We start from the raw sequence: 19,286 nt of genomic DNA on the forward strand, positions 1-19,286 counted from the left end.
GTAGCTGAGCAGAGCTGGGAGCATCCTGCACCCTCTGGAGAATAGTCTGCATTGCTGTCGCTGTTTCTAACATCTGCTCTTGCTCACTTGTGAGTTGTGAGACACCAAGTGACAACACTACCCTATTTCAAGTGGCACCCACCACGATGTGCGTATCTATGCTGGTGCTGGGTGCGCTCATGTCTAGAGATGGTGCACCCTCAGAAGCTGGAGGCTTCTCTGAAGAGTTGTCTTCCTCTTCCCCCCTGAACAGTGGAGAGGACTCTTAATGGACCTGTGGGAGAGTAAAATGACGAGTTATGAATAATGGGTACAGATACCAGTATGTGCATGATGACCAGTGGCTGATGACATCAGTCCCCATGAGTGACTGATTTACACCATATCATTGTTTGATATTTAATTCTGTTACCAGGTTGCTGAGATGTCCCCCTCTCTGTCTCCCACCTCGAGTTGCTCTACGAATCCCAATACTTCTAACACAGCCTTCTCTGCTGTTGTGAGGATGGCAAACGATGCTGTTCCATCTCTCTCCCTCTTATTGTGGGCTCTCTTTTACTGCAAGGAGGGAAAGAGAAGATTGAGTGAGACTGATGGAATGAGTGTAACAAAAGGATGGGTTAGATTTTTAGAGGGAGACTATGATGGAATGCGTTGGCAATGTGATAATGTAGAGAGAGTGTGATGGTTGGAGGTGCAAGGTATATTGGTGTAAGTGTGCAGGAATAGGGTTGGGAAGGCAGAGAGATGGGGATATGATGAGAGGCACAGCAGGATGAATTTGAGTGTTGCTTTGTACTCACCTTTCCTGCTCTAAAGAGATCATTGAAGCGCTTCCGGCACTGCACCCAGGGCCGCCTGATTACATCCCTGCTGTTGACCTCCTCTGCAATTTGGAGTCAGGCTCTTTGTGACTCCTGCAGAGGTCTCTTCCGTCCATTTGAAGGAAAGAGGACGTCCCTGTGTGCTCTGACTCCCTCCACAAGCAAATGGAGAGAGTCATCCAAGAACCTGGGTGCAGCCCTCTGCCTCTGTTTCAAATACTTGGAAACATGACTGCACAAACGCTCCCGTGCAGTGACTGCACGCTCTAAGATGAACCTTCAAGTGCATTGTGGCCATGGCTCCTTTAAATCAATCGGCTGAAAACGCATCATGGGTGACGTCACCAGATCAGCACCATTTAATTGGGCTAGTTAACGCGTTGGGCGGGCTTTAGTAGGCCCCATTGACTGTCATTTTCTGCAGCAGGATGGAAGTGGCAACGGGATCGTGACCCGCCATGCCGACCGCCCGCACATGACTCGCCCAAGTACAGAAAATACCGGCCAAAATGTGCTACGGACAGAGGGCAGGGATCACCTTGGCACCAAGATTAGGTAGAAAGAACTTGCATCTAAATAGCATCTTTCATGACTTCGAGATGCCCCAAAGCGCTTTACAGCCAATTGCTGTAATGTAGGAAATGTGGCAACTAATCGGCGCACAACAAGGTCCCACAAACAGCAATAAGCTAAAGACCAGATAATCTGTTGGTTGAATGATGAATACTGGTCAGGACACTGGGCAGAACGTGATCTTCTTCAAATAGTGACATGGGATCTTTTACATCCACCTGAGTGTGCTTGATGTCGCATCTGAAAAATGGCACTCCCACAGTACTGCACTGAAGTGTGTTCAAGTTACTGTAGTGAGACTTTGGACCCACAAACTTCTGACTCAGGCGAGTGTGCTACCACTGAGCCACGACTGACACCCAAGCAATCTGCATTTTTACATCATGAATATAAAATCATAGAATAGTACAGCACACGCAGCCATTCGGCCCATCGTTTCTGCACCGGCTGTTCTGAAGAGCAATCCAGTTAATCCCACTACCTCACTCTTTCTCCATATTCCTGTAATTTTTTCTCCTTCAAGTATTTATCCAATTCCGTTTTGAAGGCTACTATTGAATCTGTTTCCACTACTTTATCAGGCAGTGCATTCCAAATCCGTACCATTCTTGACATAAAATAATGAGGAACCTGATACACGTGCATCACTCATGTGGTTTTTCATTCCCCTCAAATGAAAGTTGGAGAATTATAATTTTTTTTAAAAACAATTAGGAAACAATTGGATTTTAATTGATCCACCTACCTGAACAAAGTTCCAGGTCTGAAAAAAAACTTTAAAATGTCATAATAAATACTTTCCAAAATTGTGAACTGTCTTGTGAAATCTGGCAGAAAGAAGCATTAGAGTAGTTCTGTACAGAAGGCTATAAATGTAGTACAATACTCAAAAACACAGCCAGGTTCAGGTACTTGCAAAACCCACAACTGCTGGGCAGGAGTAGAATAGGGGGCAGAGGGACATTGCAGTGGAGCCTCCAGCCTGCCCTGAATGGAGTTATGCATTTACACATGATCAGCAAACCTACAAATGCTGTTTCAACCTAAGGCAGGCATGGCCAGCCATTTTAAAAGGTCAACAACTAAAAAATCTGACAGGAAGCCACAAATGTTATTGTACAAGGAGTATCAGCCATAAGCAGGGAGGTCCCTTGTGCTTATGGAAATTTGTGAATATTTGAGTCCCCAATTTCCTTTTAACAAGTATTTAAAAATGGTACCATTTTAGCAATTAAAAAAACATATTGTTGACAATACTGAATGGCAATTTAATATTTTCCAAAGCAAATTTTAAAAAATAAATTCCAGTGTCCAAAGCAGTTATTAGTTATTTGTACAAAATAAAAATTCGATATTTTGTTTAACACAACTAATTAGGCATTAATTTGCACTCCACATAAAGTCTGCAAAATTTAAAAAAAATTTGGAAGCTCATTAGGTTTTAAGGCAAAAAAGTATTCAAAAAGAGTGCAAAAAACATGTCTTAGGCATTAGCTGAGACACCATATACTGCTATCAACTAAATCAAATAGAACTTGGTTATCAAAACAGCATAAAAGTCCATCTTTGATAATAAGTATGTAGACAAACATTAAGACTGGTCTAATCTGACCTTGCAGCAGTATTTTCTTTGTGCATATATTTAAGCAGCAGTTTCATAACTAAAGTAATTTTTGAAGACTCAAAAGGAAGACAAGAATGTTGGCCTGTTTCACGAGGATTTGAACGTCGGCCTGATTCATGAGGATTTCAACATTGGTTCATTATTGTTCGAGTGTTACTGATTAAGTGCATCCAGTAGGTTTTAGGCAATTGTATATCCCCTCTTTTGTGCTGCTATTCTTTCAGCATCGTCATTCTCGTGCCAGAGTGTTCTGTGCTGGGAAGTAATCTTCTGTCCGGAAGAGAACTGGAGGCTCAAACTTTTGCTGCTGTCTCTTTGGAAAGGATGATTTCTACAATGAGAAAAGCAGATCAATTAGGATCAGTGCCCTGATCGCCTTTTGTGCCTCATCAGATCATAACCTTTTTCTTTTATCCTCGATTTCAGTATCATTGGTCACTCCCATATGCGTTCCCTACAATCTGGAGTGCATCTTTCTCTACATCCAAGTAAATGATAGTGAGATCTAGGGATCACAAAGAATCCATACTCTGTACACCAGCTACTGAAAAGCATCACATGCCACCAGGTGATTCTCCTCTCTTTGACAACCGATCAAATATACAATCCATCAGACCAAGGGTATAAACCAACAGATGATTTCATTTAAATATAGCAGGTAAATGATATGCTTCATCAGGATACGGTAATATAGTAGTTATGTTACTGGACTAGTAATCCAGAGGCCTGGACTAACAATCCAGAGATGCAAGTTCAAATCCTATCAGGACAGTTTGTGAATTTGAATTCAGTTTAAAAAAAACAATTAAATATATCTAGAATAAAAAAAATATCAGCAATCATGACCATGAAGCTATGAAGGATTGTTGTAAAAACTGATTCATTAATGGCCTTACCCGGTCTAGCCTATGTGTGACTCTAGACCCACAGCAATGTGGTTGACTCACAACTGCCCTTTCCCCCCTAGGAAGGCACTGGTATCAAACCACAACAAAAATATAAGAATAAAGCTTGACAGACCACTCGACATCAACCTAGGCATTGGATTTGGACATGACAAAGGCATACCCAGCCCAGTCCTCCTCACTAACTTGTGCCAAAGTTGGGAGAGCTGTCCCACAAACTAGTCAAGAAACAGCCTGACAGTTCTACTCACAGAATTGTACTCATCAGCCACAATCCAGACTATCTGCCGCAGATGCATCTATCGTGATATCAAGAAATAGCTGAGTGCACCAGATACAACAAAGGCTGTTGCAAGTACTGAAAACTGATGCTCCAGAACTAACCATGCCTCTAGCCAAGTTGTTCCAGTACAGCTACAACACTGGCATCTACCCAATGAAGTGGAAAATTGCCCAGTATATCCGATCACGTCAGCTATGCAAGTGCAGGGAGCTAGCACACAGACATTAATTTATAGTGATCTCTACAGAAATCCCAAATATAAAAACACCTTTGCAGACCTGCACAGTGTATGCCCTCTGGTCTGAAAAATGACCAACTTCAAACCATAGTTACCTCTCCCATTTTGCAAAGAGGCAGAGATAGCGGAGGCTGCACAGCAGGTCCATCGGTGTATGGGGAGTGGGAGACATGGTGCAGCTGTGATCCCTCTATCAGAACATCATCATCATAGGCAGTCCCTCGAAATCGAGGAAGTCTTGCTTCTACTCTTAGAATGAGTCCTTAGGTGGTTGAACAGTCCAATACAAGAGCCGCAGTCCCTGCCACAGGTGGGACAGACAGCGGTTGAGGGTAAGGGAGGGTGGGACAGGTTTGCCGCACGTTCTTTCTGCTACCTGCGCTTGTCTTCAGCATGCAGTCGGCGATGAGACTCGAGGCACTCAGCACCCTCCCAGATGCACTTCCTCCACTTAGGGCGGTCTTGGGCCAGGGACTCCCAGGTGTCAGTGGGGATGTTGCACTTTATCAGGGAAGCTTTGAGGGTGTCCTTGTAACGTTTCCTCTGTCCGCCTTTGGTTTGTTTGCCACGAAGGAGTTCCGAATAGAGCGCTTGCTTTGGGAGTCTCGTGTCTGGCATGCAGACAATGTGGCCTGCCCAGCGGAGCTGGTCAAGTGTGGTCAGTGCTTCAATGCTGAGGATGTTGGCCTGGACAAGGACACTGATGTTGGTGCGTCTGTCCTCCCTGGGGATTTGTCGGATCTCGCAGAGGCATTGTTGGTGGTATTTATCCAATGACTTGAGGTGTCTACTGTACATGGTCCATGTCGCTGAGCCATACAGGAGGGCAGGTATTACTACAGCCCTGTAGACCATGAAGCTTGGTGGTAGATTTGAGGGCCTGGTCTTCGAACACTCTTTTCCACAGGTGGCGCACTGGAGGCGGTGTTGAATCTCATCAGAGTCTGCCTTTGTTGATAAAAAGGCTCCCGAGGTATGGGAAATGGTCCATGTTGCCCACGGCCGCGCCGTGGATCTTGACGACGGGGGGGCAGTGCTGTGCGGCGAGGACAGGTTGGTGAAGGGCCTTTGTCTAATGGATGTTTAGCGTAAGGCCCATGCTTTCGTATGCCTCAGTAAATACGTTGACTATGTCCTGGAGTTCAGCCTCTGAATGTACGCAGACGTCGTCCGCGTACTGTAGCTCGACGAGAGGTTGGGTGGTCTTGGACCTGGCCTGGAGACAACGAAGGTTGAACAGGTTCCCACTGGTTCTGTAGCTTAGTTCCACTCCAGCGGGGAGCTTGTTGACAGTGAGGTGGGGCATGGCAGTGAGGAAGATTGAGAAGAGGGTTGGGACGATGATGCAGCCCTGGTTGACCTCGGTCCGGACGTGGATTGGGTCTGTAATGGATCTGTTGGTAATGATCACGGCCTGCATGTCGTCGTGGAGCAGGTGGAGGATGTTGACGAACTTTTGGGGGCATCTGAAACGGAGGACGCTGCTCCATAGACCCGCGCGGGTGATAGTGTCAAAGGCCTTTGTAAGGTCGAAGACCACCATGTATAAGGTCTGATGCTGCTCCCTGCATTTTCCCTGCAGCTGTCGCGCTGCAAATATAGTGTCCGTTGTGCTCCGTAGAGGATGAAATCTGCACTGTGACTCCGGGAGGAGCTCCTCGGCCACGGGGAAAAGACGGTTGAGGAGGATTCTAGCGATAACTTTCCCAGTGGCTGATAGCAGGAAGATTCCATTGTAGTTGCCGCAGTCAGATGTCCCCTTTTTTTAAAGATGGTCACGATCACTGCATCTCTGAGACCTCCCAGCATGCTCTCCTCCCTCCAGATGAAGGAGATGAGGTCAAGTATCCGCACCAACATACTTTAGTGCCTCACCAGGGATTCCATCTGTTCCCGTAGCCTTGTTGTTTTTGAGCTGTCTTATGGCTTTTCCTACCTCATGCGGCATTGCGGTGTCACTGAGGTCGTGGTGGGTCGCATGCTGCGGGATGGAGTCGAGAACACTCGGGTCAAAGGCAGAGTCTCGATTGAGGAGATCTTCGAAGTGCTCCTTCCTGCGGGCCCCGATTGCCTCGGTGTCCTTGAGTGTTTCACGGTTCTTGGCCAGCAGTGGGGTGGGGCCTTGGGAGTTTGGACCGTAGGTGGCCTTGACTGTGATGAAGAATCCTTGCACATCATGGCTGTCGGCCAGTTGTTGTATCTCCTGTGCTTTCTTCATCCACCACCTGTCCCGAGTTTTTTGTTGGATCTCAGCCTTGAGCTGCCTGTAATGTTGCTTTGCTGCTCCAGAGTTGGGTTGTTGCTTAAGGCTCAGAAATGCTCTGCACTTGCAGTCTATTAAGCTCTGTGATCTCCTGATCATTCTCATCAAACCAGTTCTGGTGTTTTCTGGTTGAGTGACCAAGCATCTCTTCGCAGGCACTGGTTATGGAGGCTTGGAGGGCAGACCAAGCGCTGTGGGCACTCTGCGTCTCAGGGTCATCAAGGCACGCCAGGTTAGCTGTGAGGCGCTGGCTCTCTTAGCACTCCGACATTGACTTTTTTGTGGCACTGCTTCTGCTGTCCCCTCCGCTTTGGGGCTATGTTGATGTCGATGATGGAACGGATTAGGCGGCGGTCCGTCCAGCAGTCGACAGCTCCCGTCATGGCACAGGTGATGCGCACATCCTTGCGATCCCTGGCTCGGACGATGACATAGTCAAGCAGGTGCCAGTGCTTGGAACGAGGGTGTTGCCACGATGCCTTCTATTTGTCCTTCTGGTGGAACAAGGTGTTGGTGATGAGGAGTTCATGTTCTAGACATTTTGTCATTAGTAGGGTACCACTGGAGTTGGCTTTCCCTATCCCCTCTCTGCCAATCACGCCTCTCCAGAGGGCTGTGTCTTTGCCGACCCTGGCGTTGAAGTCACCTAGGAGGATCAGTTTGTCGCCCACGGGGACGCGGGACAGGGATTTTGAGAGGTTGGAGTAAAAACCATCTTTGGTCTCATTCGTGTTGGGGTGTACGCACTGATGACTGTGGCGATTAGGTTCCGGGATAGGGTGAGTCGAAGCGTCATGAGGCGTTCGTTAACCCCGCAGGGGGAGTCGGAGGCGGTCGACCAGCTCGTTTTAGATGGCGAAGCCGACTCCGTGAAGGCGGCGTTCTTCCTCTGGCTTTCCTTTCCAGAAAAAGGTGTAACCTCCACCTTGTTCCTTTAGCTAGCCTTCCCCTGCCCACCGGGTCTCGCTTGGGGGGGGAGGGGGGGGTGATGTCAATATCATAGCATCTAAGTTCCCGAGCAACTATGGCGGTGCGGCGTTCCGGCCTGTCGCTGTTGGAGTTGTCCATGAGGGTCCTGTTAACGGAGTGGAAGATGCCAGTGCGTGAGTTCTTTTAATGTGGAGTGGCCGTTGCACAGCGGCTACCGCATGGGCTTAGCTGAGCAAGGTCTTGGTCCAGTGGCAAGGGGGTCCAAGATGACTGGAGACCAGGCACTGCTGTATGAGCCTAATTGCCTACGTCGTGATGTTGGCTGCAAGCTCGGCGCCGAGTAACGCCCTTGATGGTAGGTGATCCGAGGCTTGCTTGGGGGCAGGCATTAGGAGAATCAGTGGCCCACTGGAGTTCCATGTGGGAGGTCAGTAAGGAGTGGGAGAGTGGAAGAGTCACAGCCATGATGCTCACCAGTTAGTAGAGGCCAGGTCACCAGTGGGAAAGGAGAGGTCCAGCCTTTGAGGAGGAGAGGCCCGTTCCTGCTGGAGGGATGTCGGCCCGCCGCTGGAGGGAAAGTGGGGGGCGGGGGGGTAAGTGATGTCCCCAGTCGGAGGCTCACCTGCTCGCCGGGCGTCGTCGTGGATCATGGCCACGGTTGCCGTCGCTGATGGGTGGTGTGGTGAAGCCTGAGGTAGGCCCAAGCCTGTGGGATTTGTAGGGTTGGGCTTAGAGCAGGGGTTTAAGTGTCCCAGACCCCCTAGTAGGGTTTATTAGGGCTAGGGGAGGTTTAGACAGTGAGAGAGGGGGGGGAAGCTGGGATGGGATGGCAGAAGATGATAGCTGTTAAGCAGGGGAGCTCCATCTTGGACCACCAAAAAACAGTCCTGATGGGGTGGTCGGATTTGGGGTGGTGCCAGTCTTCCGTTTACAGGAAGTTGACGGCCAGATTCTAGTTTTTCTTTAGATTAATTGCGAAAATCGAGAAGTTGCTCTCAGATGCGTTGCTCTGCCGTTACCTTCGTGAAAACGGCATCTGGCTGTCTGGCCCCCCCATTCACATGTATTGAGAAGCGTGAAGATCCTGTACTTGCACTGTAGATATGAAGTAAACCCGCCACAGAAAGATAAGTCATTTTCAGACTAAGTACCCTTTTAATGACATGGTAAGCATTAATTACTGCCAATCAACCTCTCTGCACTGAAAATTGCATATTACAAGTGTGGAGTATCATTCCTTCAGGTTTTTTTTTTAAACATTTGAAGAAACTTTTTCTTCATCTCGGAATCCAGTCTTTCTTTCCCTGTATCTGATTTGACATTGAATTCACCATTCCAACTTGCACTTCCTTCTCCGTCCTTGTACTATTAATTTCACAATGCTTTAATCTGATTGGTTAAGGTGATACACAGTTGCCTGTCCTGTTCACTGATCCCAGATGCTTTGTAGAAGGCGCCACGCCATTGCCAGCTCACTTCCAGCAACTTGCAGTGCAAAATATCATCGATATTAAACAGCGGACGCCGTTCGTTGTCCTGCCACAGGAAATTTTGGGCCAATATCTTTTTATTGCCTCACTAGTACGGTCTTCATAATTCCTCAGTTTTCAAACCTTTAAAGTCTTTAATAAAACTTATTGCACTCATTCTCTCTTCCCCCCCTTTTTGCTTGCTCTGTTCTATTCTATGAAATAACTGCTTATCTTCTGATTTTGAGCTCTGACTAATAATCCACACCCAAAATGTTAACTTGCTTTTTCTCTTTATAGATGCTAAAAGAAAAACAGAAAATGCTGTTTATTGCAAACATTTTCTGTTTTTATTTCAGATTTCCAGTATTTGTAGTTCATTTTTGTTGTCAGTAGGTTCATTATTAGTCTTTTTGCTCAGAACCTCATATTCTTAAACATGAATGTTGACAGCTATACAGGGACACTTGCACCTGCCAATGAAGATGCCACAAATACATGTAGTAGCTGCTACAATGACCACAGAACATTAAAAAAGTGGATAGTTAAACTCAACATGCTATGAATTTTTTTTTTAAATGACAGGAACGTTACTTACATTAAGGAATGCTGGAGTACCAATTGAGTGCAAGATTTTTCTAAATGCATTGGGAAAGGTTCCGAGTTCGGCTTCAGCGTGTGTTACTTGGTCATCTAGCACACATACATTCTGTCCAATCATCTTAACAAAGGCCTGTAATTTACATTAACATTAGGTTATTTAAACATCCATCTGATTGCATTTGTAATAGTATAGATGGACAGCTTCCCTTGAAAACACATTGACACTATCTCTCAAATAACAATGTTGGTTGTATCTAGGGATCACCTTTTACCTGCTAGATCGTGCAAAACTTTGTCCAACTATTAAATATCTCAAGTATTTATCCTTCCTCAAGACATCAATGCTTTGCTGTGGTACAGTTCAACAGACACTTTTTCATTACCACACCCAAGTAGTCATTATTTGTGATCCTGGACAGTGAATGCTAGCTGGCAGTAATTAACACCGTGGGAGTATACTGGTGCGGCCCAATCGAGCCTAAACCCAACATCCGCAAAGACACATTTTCAGCATGGGTTGCTGAGTAGTTAGCAGGAGCCAGGCCAATTTTCCAATTCCTAACCTCAGAGCAGAGATATTTTGCCGCACCTTTGCTGCCACCCCCGCTAAGATCAGGTTACTCAGTACAGCAGGCGCATGGGAACACCACCACCTCCCAGTTCCTCTCCAAATAACACACCATCCTAATTTGGAAATATATCGCCGTTCCTTCATCGTCGCTGGGTCAAAATCATGGAACTTCCTCCCTAACAGCGCAAAAAGGACGGCAGGGGTTCAAGAAGGTGGCTCACCACCACCTTCTCAAGGGCAATTAGGGATTGGCAATAAATGCTGGGCTTGCCAGTGACGCCCACATCCCATGAACGAATAAAAAAAATTGGATAGCTCTTTCAATGACCAAGTGGCTTTCTTCCGTGCTGTCAGATTCTATGGATTAATAGCATTCGGAGAAGAACAAAGATTACATAGATAGTTTCCATTGCAAACGTGGCATAGGAATTTATAATGGAAAGTGTTGACAGCAAGCACACATGCACAAGATTTTTATATATTATAAATAACTACAAGATGGAACGTTTCTATAAGACAACTGTTTCCATTGTTTTAATTCACAAGGCAAATGTCTAACTACTAGAAAAAAACACAAATAACCCACCTCTAGTTTATCAATCTTTTTGTACATTTGCTTCATTTCATCTGCTTTTGCATGGATTTCAGGGATATTTTCATTCATTATCTGAGAAGAATCATTTCGAATCTATAGCAAAAGAGTATTTTATTCCATAAATTGTACTGCGAATTTTGCATTTCGAAAGATTTACAAAAGGTGCACTTGTGATATAGCAATTTGCTACATTAACATGCTGCACCAGGAACCAACAAAATTTAACTCCTGCTTTTGGAATGTCTAATGCCTATTGATATGCGATATGCTTCAAGTCCTTGTGATGTCTGCCTTTTGAGTTCATCCATCTCAGTTGTGAGTTTAAAATCAGATTTCATTTGCACAGCTAGTCAAATGCTGTGTGGGAGTGATGAATTCCCTCTTGAAGAACACAAGCCATTTCAATTCATCCAACTTTAAAATTGCACCTCTAATTGACTGCTCACAGAACAGCAATGCCGACAGTCATGGAGAAATCTGTAGAAAATTTCTCAGTCCTCTTGACCTGGTATGCTCAGCACAGAGGCAAGGTCCTTACCAAAGGTGAATGTATAGAGAGAAAAATATAAAAGCTAAAACCACTACTTACCATGTCCAACATCCCACAGAATTCATCCACTCTGGTAAGCATTTCTTCTAAACTTGTCTCCAATTGTTGGATCTGCGACTCACAAACACAAACTGTCATTGACAATAAAGTACAATTCTACTTGCAATAAAGCTTAATTTCTTGTAAAAAAAATTCCTAGTTCTCAAATAATCTGACGTTGCAAAATTTGCTATCCTCACACCCTCCTGTTTGTGCCTGTTTTTACTGCTACCATCTCATCTAATTACAGTATCATGGTCTCGCCCTTCCATTGCCATTCCCACTACCTCCAATTATCATACTCTTTGCCATCTTTGGATTCTCTGCAACTTCCTTTTTGCCACTTCTCCCTTCATCTGCCTCAAGAAATTGGTGAACATATGCAAGATGAATTTGATAGTCAGGTAGAGTCAGCTGGAACTGCAAGATCAGGCCGGTAACTGCGTGCACACTGGCTGTGTTGCTTTGAGAGTTTAAGCATTTTGTACAAGATAGAGGCAATGGAGTGAGAAGGCAGCTGAGCCAGTAGACAGAGTTTGGCCTGAATTGAAGTTTGGCACTAAAGTGCAGTTGGCCTGAAATTCCTTTCAGTGACAGTATTTTTTTTTTTTTAAAGTCAAGAAGAAGGGTACGTGACTGAGAAAAAAGCAAATGATAGCAAGATAAAAAGGGACCATGCCTAGATTAAATGAAAAATAAAATGACAAACAGAACCATAGATTAGCAAACATACCTCTTTGACCAAGCTTTTGGTTACCTGCGCTAATTTCTACTTATGCGGCTTGGTATCAAATTTATATCATATAATACTCCTGTGAAGCGTCTTGGGACGTTTCACTACGTTAAAGGCGCTATTTAAATACAAGTTGTTGTTGTCATTAGCACCAACAGTGCAGACGAATATATAGGAAAAGATGCAAAAGAGAGATTGGAAAGGTCAAGAGGGAGTACAAGAGAAATTACCAAAAAAAGGACAATAAAACAGCTTTCTGCAAACAAATTGTGAAGAAGATATAGTAATAGAACCACTAAATGATGAAAGAAGCAAGCTTGTAATGGAAAACGATGGGACGGCAAAGATACCTGATAAGTATTTTGCCTCAGTTGTCAGAGGAGGTGGATGTTGAGATTTTAGAACCACCAGATATGGTTGTAAAAGTTAGTGAAGGTAATAAGAAATAGGAGCAGGAGTAGGCCATTTGGCCCTTCGAGCCTTCTCCACCATTCAATAAAATCATGGCTGATCTGATCTTGGCCTCAACTCCACTTCCCAGCCCGCTCCCCATAACCCTCGACTCCCTTATTCAAAAATCTGTCTATCTCCACCTTAAATACATTGAATGACCCAGCTTCCACAGCTCTCTGAGTAGAGAATTCCAAAGATTCACGACCCTGAGAAGAAATTCCTCCTCATTTCTGTATAAATGGGCGACCCTTATTCTGAAACTATGCCCCCCAGTTCTAGATTCCCCCACGAGGGGAAACATTCTCTCTGCATCTACCTGGTCAAGCCCCCTCAGAGTCTTATACGTTTCAATAAGATCAGCTCTCATTCTTCTAAACTCCAATGAGTATAGGCCCAAACTGCTCAACCTTTCTTCATAAGACAGCCCCTTCATCTCAGAAATCAATCTAATGAACCTTCTCTGAACTGCCTCCAATGCAAGTATATCCCTCCTTAAATAAGGAGACCAAAATTGTACGCAGTATTCCAGGTGTGGTCTCACACACGCCCTGTACAATTGTATAGGACTTCCCTATTTTTATACTCCAACCCCCTTGCAATAAAGGTCAACAGTCCATTTGCCTTCCAAATTACTTGCTGCACTTGCATACTAACTTTTTGTGTTTCATGTACAAGTACCCTCAGATCCCACTGTACCTCAGCATTTTGTAATCTCTCTCCGTTTAAGTAATAATTTGCTTTTTTATCTTTCCGACCAAAGTGGATAACCTCACATTTTCCCACATTATGCTCCATCTGCCAAATTTTTGCCTACTCACTTAGTCTATCTATATCCCATTGCAGAATCTTTGCGTCCTCCACATAACTTGCTTTCTCACCTATCTTTGTATCATCAGCAAATTTGGCTACATTATACTCAGTTCCTTCATTCAAGTCATTAATATAGATTCTAAATCGTTGAGGCCCCAGCACTGATCCCTGTGGCACCCCATTAGTTACAGTTTGTCAACCTGAAAATGACCCATTTATCCTGACTCTCTGTTTTCTGTTAGCCAGCCAATCCTCCATCCATTCTAATATATTACCCCCAACCTTGTGAACTTTTATCTTGTGCAGTAACCTTTTGTGTGTCAAAGGAAATGATAACCAAATCACTCAAACTTAAGGTATACAAATCACCAGAATCTGATAGAGGGTGGAATTCTCGGTCATAAACCACTGTTGAAGCAGAGCCCATAAATTCTATCAAAAGGGAATTAAATGATTGCTTGAAAAAGAGGAATATTTACAGAATAGGGAAAGTGAAGAAAAGAATTGGCTTATGGAGAATGACCCGTTTCTGTGCTGTAACAATCATTGATTCTATGAAAATGGTTCTATCCCAGTTCCTTCTGCATCATTCAGCGGTACAAATATATCATTGTCACACATCCTAACCTAAAATTCAAACATTTCAAACCATTGGTATGCCACACAGGGCAAGTTCAAACATTAAAACAGCTAATTCCACTGGGCAGGGGAGCATTTACCAATTTGTAACATGGAAATTGCAGAGTTATTTTTGCTTCTTCAGTTTTGTGAATTAAATTAAGATCAACTAACATGACGGACGGTATAATGAGACTGTCAACTGCGTTCGCTGTTCCTTCTGTAGCCTCAAAACTAGACTCAGGGTAAAGGTGGACAGGAACAAATGAATGCACTACCCAATCCAAACTGAAAAATCACATCCCTGGCAGTTTTACACTGCAAGATTTTTAAATATATAGCAGATTGCTAGTTGCTAGTAATGTGCCCTATATTACAACAGTGTCTACACTTCAAAAATACTTCATTGGTTTCAAAGTGCTTTGGAACATCGTGAGGTCGTGAAAATAAATGCAAGTCTTTCTTTTTTTTAAGTGGTATCACAATATTAGCAGTCTACCAATTAATATATATAGTTTTTTTTTACATAGTACCACAGAGCAGGCCTGTCCAAGCATATCCCCATGGGCTGCATAGTTGTGTATTATAGAACCACCACTCCCCCACTAAATAATACATGAAATCACAATTTTTATTAATTTATGTACATCTCAAGTCATTGAAACAAACAGATCTTGGCGTGTCAACTATGCTAAGAACACCCCTTTCCACAGCTCCAGCCAACAAAATTAAACTACAACAGTGAACAATACGATGCCACATGTTAGACACCTCTGCCACTCAGTATAAATGTGATGTATGCACCACTTGGGATCAGCAGGTTATAAAAAAAAAACACCTATGCAGCAGACTTGTGTTTTCTGTATTAGAAATGGTTTTCAAACTGTGTGTGGGCAGGCCCTGTAAATGTTGACATACACCTGTGGATCCTTTATCAGAAAACATACCAAAGGATGCAATTGAATCAGATTTGCAACCTGACAACCTTTTGTAATTAGATTTTTATATCTACATATCAGCTTGGAGCAGCAGCTAGGATTCTCACCCAAATCAGAAAATTGTGGGTTCAAGTCCCAGACAGGACAGAATACAGGCCGAAACTTTAGTGCTGCAGTGTCGGAGCAGTCATGTTTAAAATGAGACACTGAAACTGAGACCCCATCTGCCGGTATAAGTGCACACAGAAGATTCTAGGCTATGATGAAAGAATAACAGGGAGTTCTCCCAGTGTCCTGGCCAACATTCCTCATTCAACCAACAGCACCAAAACATTTTAACAGGTCATTCATTCATTTGCCAAAAAAACTGAGGAAGATTCATAAACAACTTCTATTTATAGAGCGCATATAACGTAGTAAAATGCCCCAAAGTACTTCACAGGAACGTAATCAGACAAAAATTGACACTGAGCCGAAAGAGTCATTAGGACAGATGACAAAGGCTTTGTCAAAGAGGTAGATTTTAAGGAGTGTCTTAAAAGGAGAGGGGGGTTTAGGGAGGAAATTCCAGTGCTTAGGGCCTAGATAGCTGAAGACATGGCTGCCAATGATGCACAAAGGAAATAGGGAATGCACAAGACCAGAATTGGAGGAGCGCAGATATCTTGGAGAGTTGTAGAGCTGGAAGAGGTTACAAAGATAGGGAGGGGCGAGTGCGTGGAGACATTTAAAAACAAAGATGAGAATTTTAAAATCGAAGCATTGCCAGACTTAGTCAATGTAGGTCAGCAAGCAGAGGGGTGAAGAGTACTTGGTGCAAGTTAGAATAAGGGTAGCAGAGTTTTGGATAAGCTTAAGTTTATGGAGGGTGCGTACATGGAGTTAAGATACAGATCTGCCATGATCTAACTGAATGGTGGAACAAGGCAGCAGAATAAAACTAAATACTAAGCTCAAATCAACTTCTCTTCACAGATGCTAACTGGCTTACTGTGTATTCCCACCATTGTGTTTTTTTGATTCCCATTTGCTTACATTCCTACATTACAACAGTGACTACACTTCAAAGCTACTTGGTGCAGTACTGAGAGAGTGCTCCAGTGTCACAGCTGTCTTGTTTAGAATGAGACACAGTGACGACACTTCAAAACACGCTTTGGGACGTCCGGTTGTCATGAAAGGCGCTATATAAATGCAAGTCGCCATTCCTCTTGACCTGATTGGACGCAAAGTGGAGCCACTGAGTACTTCAGGAAGCGAACTACAAGCAGCAGCTTGAACTTTCTTGGAGCAGCGAAGAAGTGAATTAAGGAACAGCCCAGCGAGCCGGGGGATCAGTCATGGCCCGGAACCTCCGGACCCCAGCCGCTCACCACTCACCTCCTGCCCAGCGCCAGCTCTTAAATACCCCGAATAGCAGCGTGCCGTGCGCTGCAGCAACGCCTCGTGCTCGCTTTCCGCACAGGCCTCCGCCGGGCAGCCTGTCCCCTCCTCCTGCCTGCTGGCTCGGCCGCTCGGGCTCCCACAACAACCAGAACTCGGAGCTCCGAGTCCCCATTCCTCCATCGCGCCCAGTCAGCTGATTGATGTCAGTCAGGCGGACGCTGGCCCCTTCTCCTACCATCCGGGCATAGGACGGCCCCGCCCCCCACCAACCGGCCCCTTCCATCCGGGCAAAGGACGGCCCCGCCCCCTACCAACTGGCCCCTTCCATCCGGGCATAGGACGGCCCCGCCCCCTACCAACTGGCCCCTTCCATCCGGGCAGAGCTCGGCCCCGCCCCCTACCAACCGGCCCCTTCCATCCGGGCAGAGCTCGGTCCCGCCCCCTACCAACCGGCCCCTTCCATCCGGGCAGAGCTCGGCCCCGCCCCCTACCAACCGGCCCCTTCCATCCGGGCAGAGCTCGGCCCCGCCCCTTACCAACCGGCCCCTTCCATCCGGGCAGAGCTCGGCCCCGCCCCCTACCAACCGGCCCCTTCCATCCGGGCAGAGCCCGGCCACGCCCGTTTCCCGGCCCCTTCCATCTCGACAAAGTTCTCCGAGATAACCAAGACTTGGAACGAGTCAGCCGAAGATTTATCTGCTTGGGTGCATTTGCACTGCAGCTGGTGGCCTTCGCTAGGCAAAACTCTGTTTACAGTTTCCCTGTCGCATCTGTTCTGAAGAGGCCACTGAAGTGATGATCAGCCATGATCTTATTGAATGGTGGTGCAGGCTCGAAGGGCCGAATGGCCTACTCCTGCACCTACTTTCTATGTTTCTATGTTTTCCATGATAGTGCTTCCGGTATGTCTTCCTTTTTTCTCAACCAAGGATTCTGCTCTATCGTGGTTGACAGGCCCTTGACCGTGTCTGTTCCATTTCCTGCAATTCTGCTCTCACCCCTTCCCCTCTCTCCCAGAACCATGATAGGACCTCACCTTTCACTCCCCCAGCCTCGGCATTCAATCAATCATCCTCCGCCATTTCCGCCACCTCCAGGGTGATCCCACCACCAAACACATCTTTCCCTCCCCCTCCCCTTTTAACATTCCAAAGGGACCGCTCCCTCCATGACACTCTGGCCCACTCCTCAATCTCCCCCAACCTTTCCCACAGCATCTTCCCGTGCAAGCACAGGAGATGCCCTTTTAACACCTCCCTTCCCACTGTCCAGGGCCCCAAACACTCCTTCCAGGTGAAACAGTGATTTACTTGTACTTCTTGCAATTTAGTCTGCTGTATTCACTGCTCAGTATGCAGTCTCCTCTACATTGGGGAGACCAAAAGCAGATTGGATGTATTGTGTTCCTAACACAGATGAGACTGCACACAGGGAGGTTAAAGTAACAGTGACCTCAGTCTTTAATAAGACACTCCAGAGTGAGGAACAGGCCTTAGGGGCCGGCTTATATACAGTGCTCCCAAGGGATGCTGGGATCCCTTGGGACTTCAGGGGATGCACTTCCTGGTGGTGGAACATGGGAGTGCATGCTTTACAGATACACAACATCACTCCCCCCCCCCCCTCCCCAAAGTCAAAGTGAAAACTATTTACAAGGTGAGGCGGTCGGGAGCCTTTCTTTTCAAGGTGGACCGCCTCGGTACAAATGTCTGTTCTGGTGTGTTGGCTGTGCCCTCACTGGGCTGGCACGTTGTTGGCGCTGCAGGGATGCTGGGTGAGCCTGGCCTTGCTGGGCTGTTGAGCGTGATGGGTTCAATTTCCTGGTCCGGGGTAGTGTCGTTGATCCTTTGGGTGTATGTTGTGGGCTTGAAAAAGGTGGTTTCTGCTGTGGGTTGTTCAGGGCAGTCTGTGAACCGCAGCCTCGTTTGGTCCAGGTGCTTTCTGCAAATTTGTCCATTGTCTAGTTTGACTACAAACACCCTACTCCCTTCTTTAGCTATCACCGTGCCCGCGATTCACTTGGGACCATGTCCATAGTTTAGCACATACACAGGGTCATTCAGATCAATTTCCCGTGATGCAGTGGTGCGACCATTTTGTTGCTGCCGCCTGCTCTTTACCTGATCATGCAGGTTGGGGTGAACCAGTGCGAGTCTGGTTTTAAGTGTCCTTTTCATGAGTAGCCCAGCCGAGGGCACGCCTGTGAGCAATGGGGTCTCGTGCGGTAGCTGAGCAGTACTCGGGACAGGCGAGTTTGGAGTGAGCCTTCTGTGACTCGTTTAAGGCTCTGTTTGATTTTTTGTACTGCCCGTTTTGCCTGCCCATTGGAGGCTGGTTTAAACGGGGCCGAGGTGACATGTTTGATCCCATTGTGGGTCATGAATTCTTTAAATTTGGCACTGGTTAAACATGACCCGTTGTCACTGACTAGTATGTCAGACAGGCCGTGAGTGGCAAACATGACCCTCAGGCTTTCAATGGTGGTGGTGGCGGTGCTTCCTGACATTATTTCACATTCAATCCATTTTGAAAAAGCATCCACCACCACCAGGAACATTTTACCGAGAAACGGGCCCGCACAGTCGACATGGTCCTCGACCATGTTCAGGAGGGCCAGGACCACAAACTTAGTGATGCCTCTCTGGGCACGTTGCTCAACTGAGCACACATGCTGCATTGCTGTACACAGGACTCTTAAGTCACAGTCGATACCGGGCCACCACACGTGGGATCTGGCTATCGCTTTCATCATTACTATACCCGGATGTGTGCTGTGGAGATCCGAGATGAACGTCTCACTGCCCTTTTTGGGTAGCACTATGCGGTTACCCCACAACAGGCAGTCTGCCTGAATCGACAGCTCGTCCTTTCGCCGCTGGAA

At 46.0% G+C, this 19,286-nt stretch overlaps 1 protein-coding gene across 2 annotated transcripts; it reads right to left on the minus strand.

The window, feature by feature from the left end:
• Window positions 1–2,683: 2,683 nt before the first annotated feature.
• bloc1s4 (biogenesis of lysosomal organelles complex-1, subunit 4, cappuccino) lies at window positions 2,684–16,666 on the minus strand. 2 transcript variants are annotated; one of them, XM_070879865.1, is made up of 5 exons: window positions 16,400–16,666; window positions 11,468–11,559; window positions 10,870–10,971; window positions 9,708–9,842; window positions 2,684–3,352 (listed from the first exon to the last, which is right to left on the minus strand). In XM_070879865.1, exons 1-5 carry the CDS (start codon window positions 16,641–16,643, stop codon window positions 3,251–3,253), a joined length of 675 nt encoding a protein of 224 aa, XP_070735966.1. In that variant the 5' UTR covers window positions 16,644–16,666; the 3' UTR covers window positions 2,684–3,250. The 2 variants fall into 2 exon arrangements, with proteins under 2 accessions (XP_070735966.1, XP_070735967.1); XM_070879866.1 differs by having other exon boundaries at window positions 2,685–3,352; window positions 11,468–11,539; window positions 16,400–16,665.
• Window positions 16,667–19,286: the final 2,620 nt, after the last annotated feature.

Source organism: Pristiophorus japonicus, chromosome 5, assembly GCF_044704955.1.
Source record: "Pristiophorus japonicus isolate sPriJap1 chromosome 5, sPriJap1.hap1, whole genome shotgun sequence".
NCBI classification, from domain to species: domain Eukaryota; kingdom Metazoa; phylum Chordata; class Chondrichthyes; family Pristiophoridae; genus Pristiophorus; species Pristiophorus japonicus.

Coding starts and splice junctions, on each gene's coding strand:
- bloc1s4 (XM_070879865.1), bottom strand. CDS start 16,643: ATGGTAGGAGAAGGGGCCAGCGTCCGCCTGACTGACATCAATCAGCTG. Junction 10,972..11,467: donor TCTGTGGGATGTTGGACATG/GTAAGTAGTGGT, acceptor CTTTTGCTATAG/ATTCGAAATGATTCTTCTCA. Junction 9,843..10,869: donor AAAAGATTGATAAACTAGAG/GTGGGTTATTTG, acceptor TGTAAATTACAG/GCCTTTGTTAAGATGATTGG.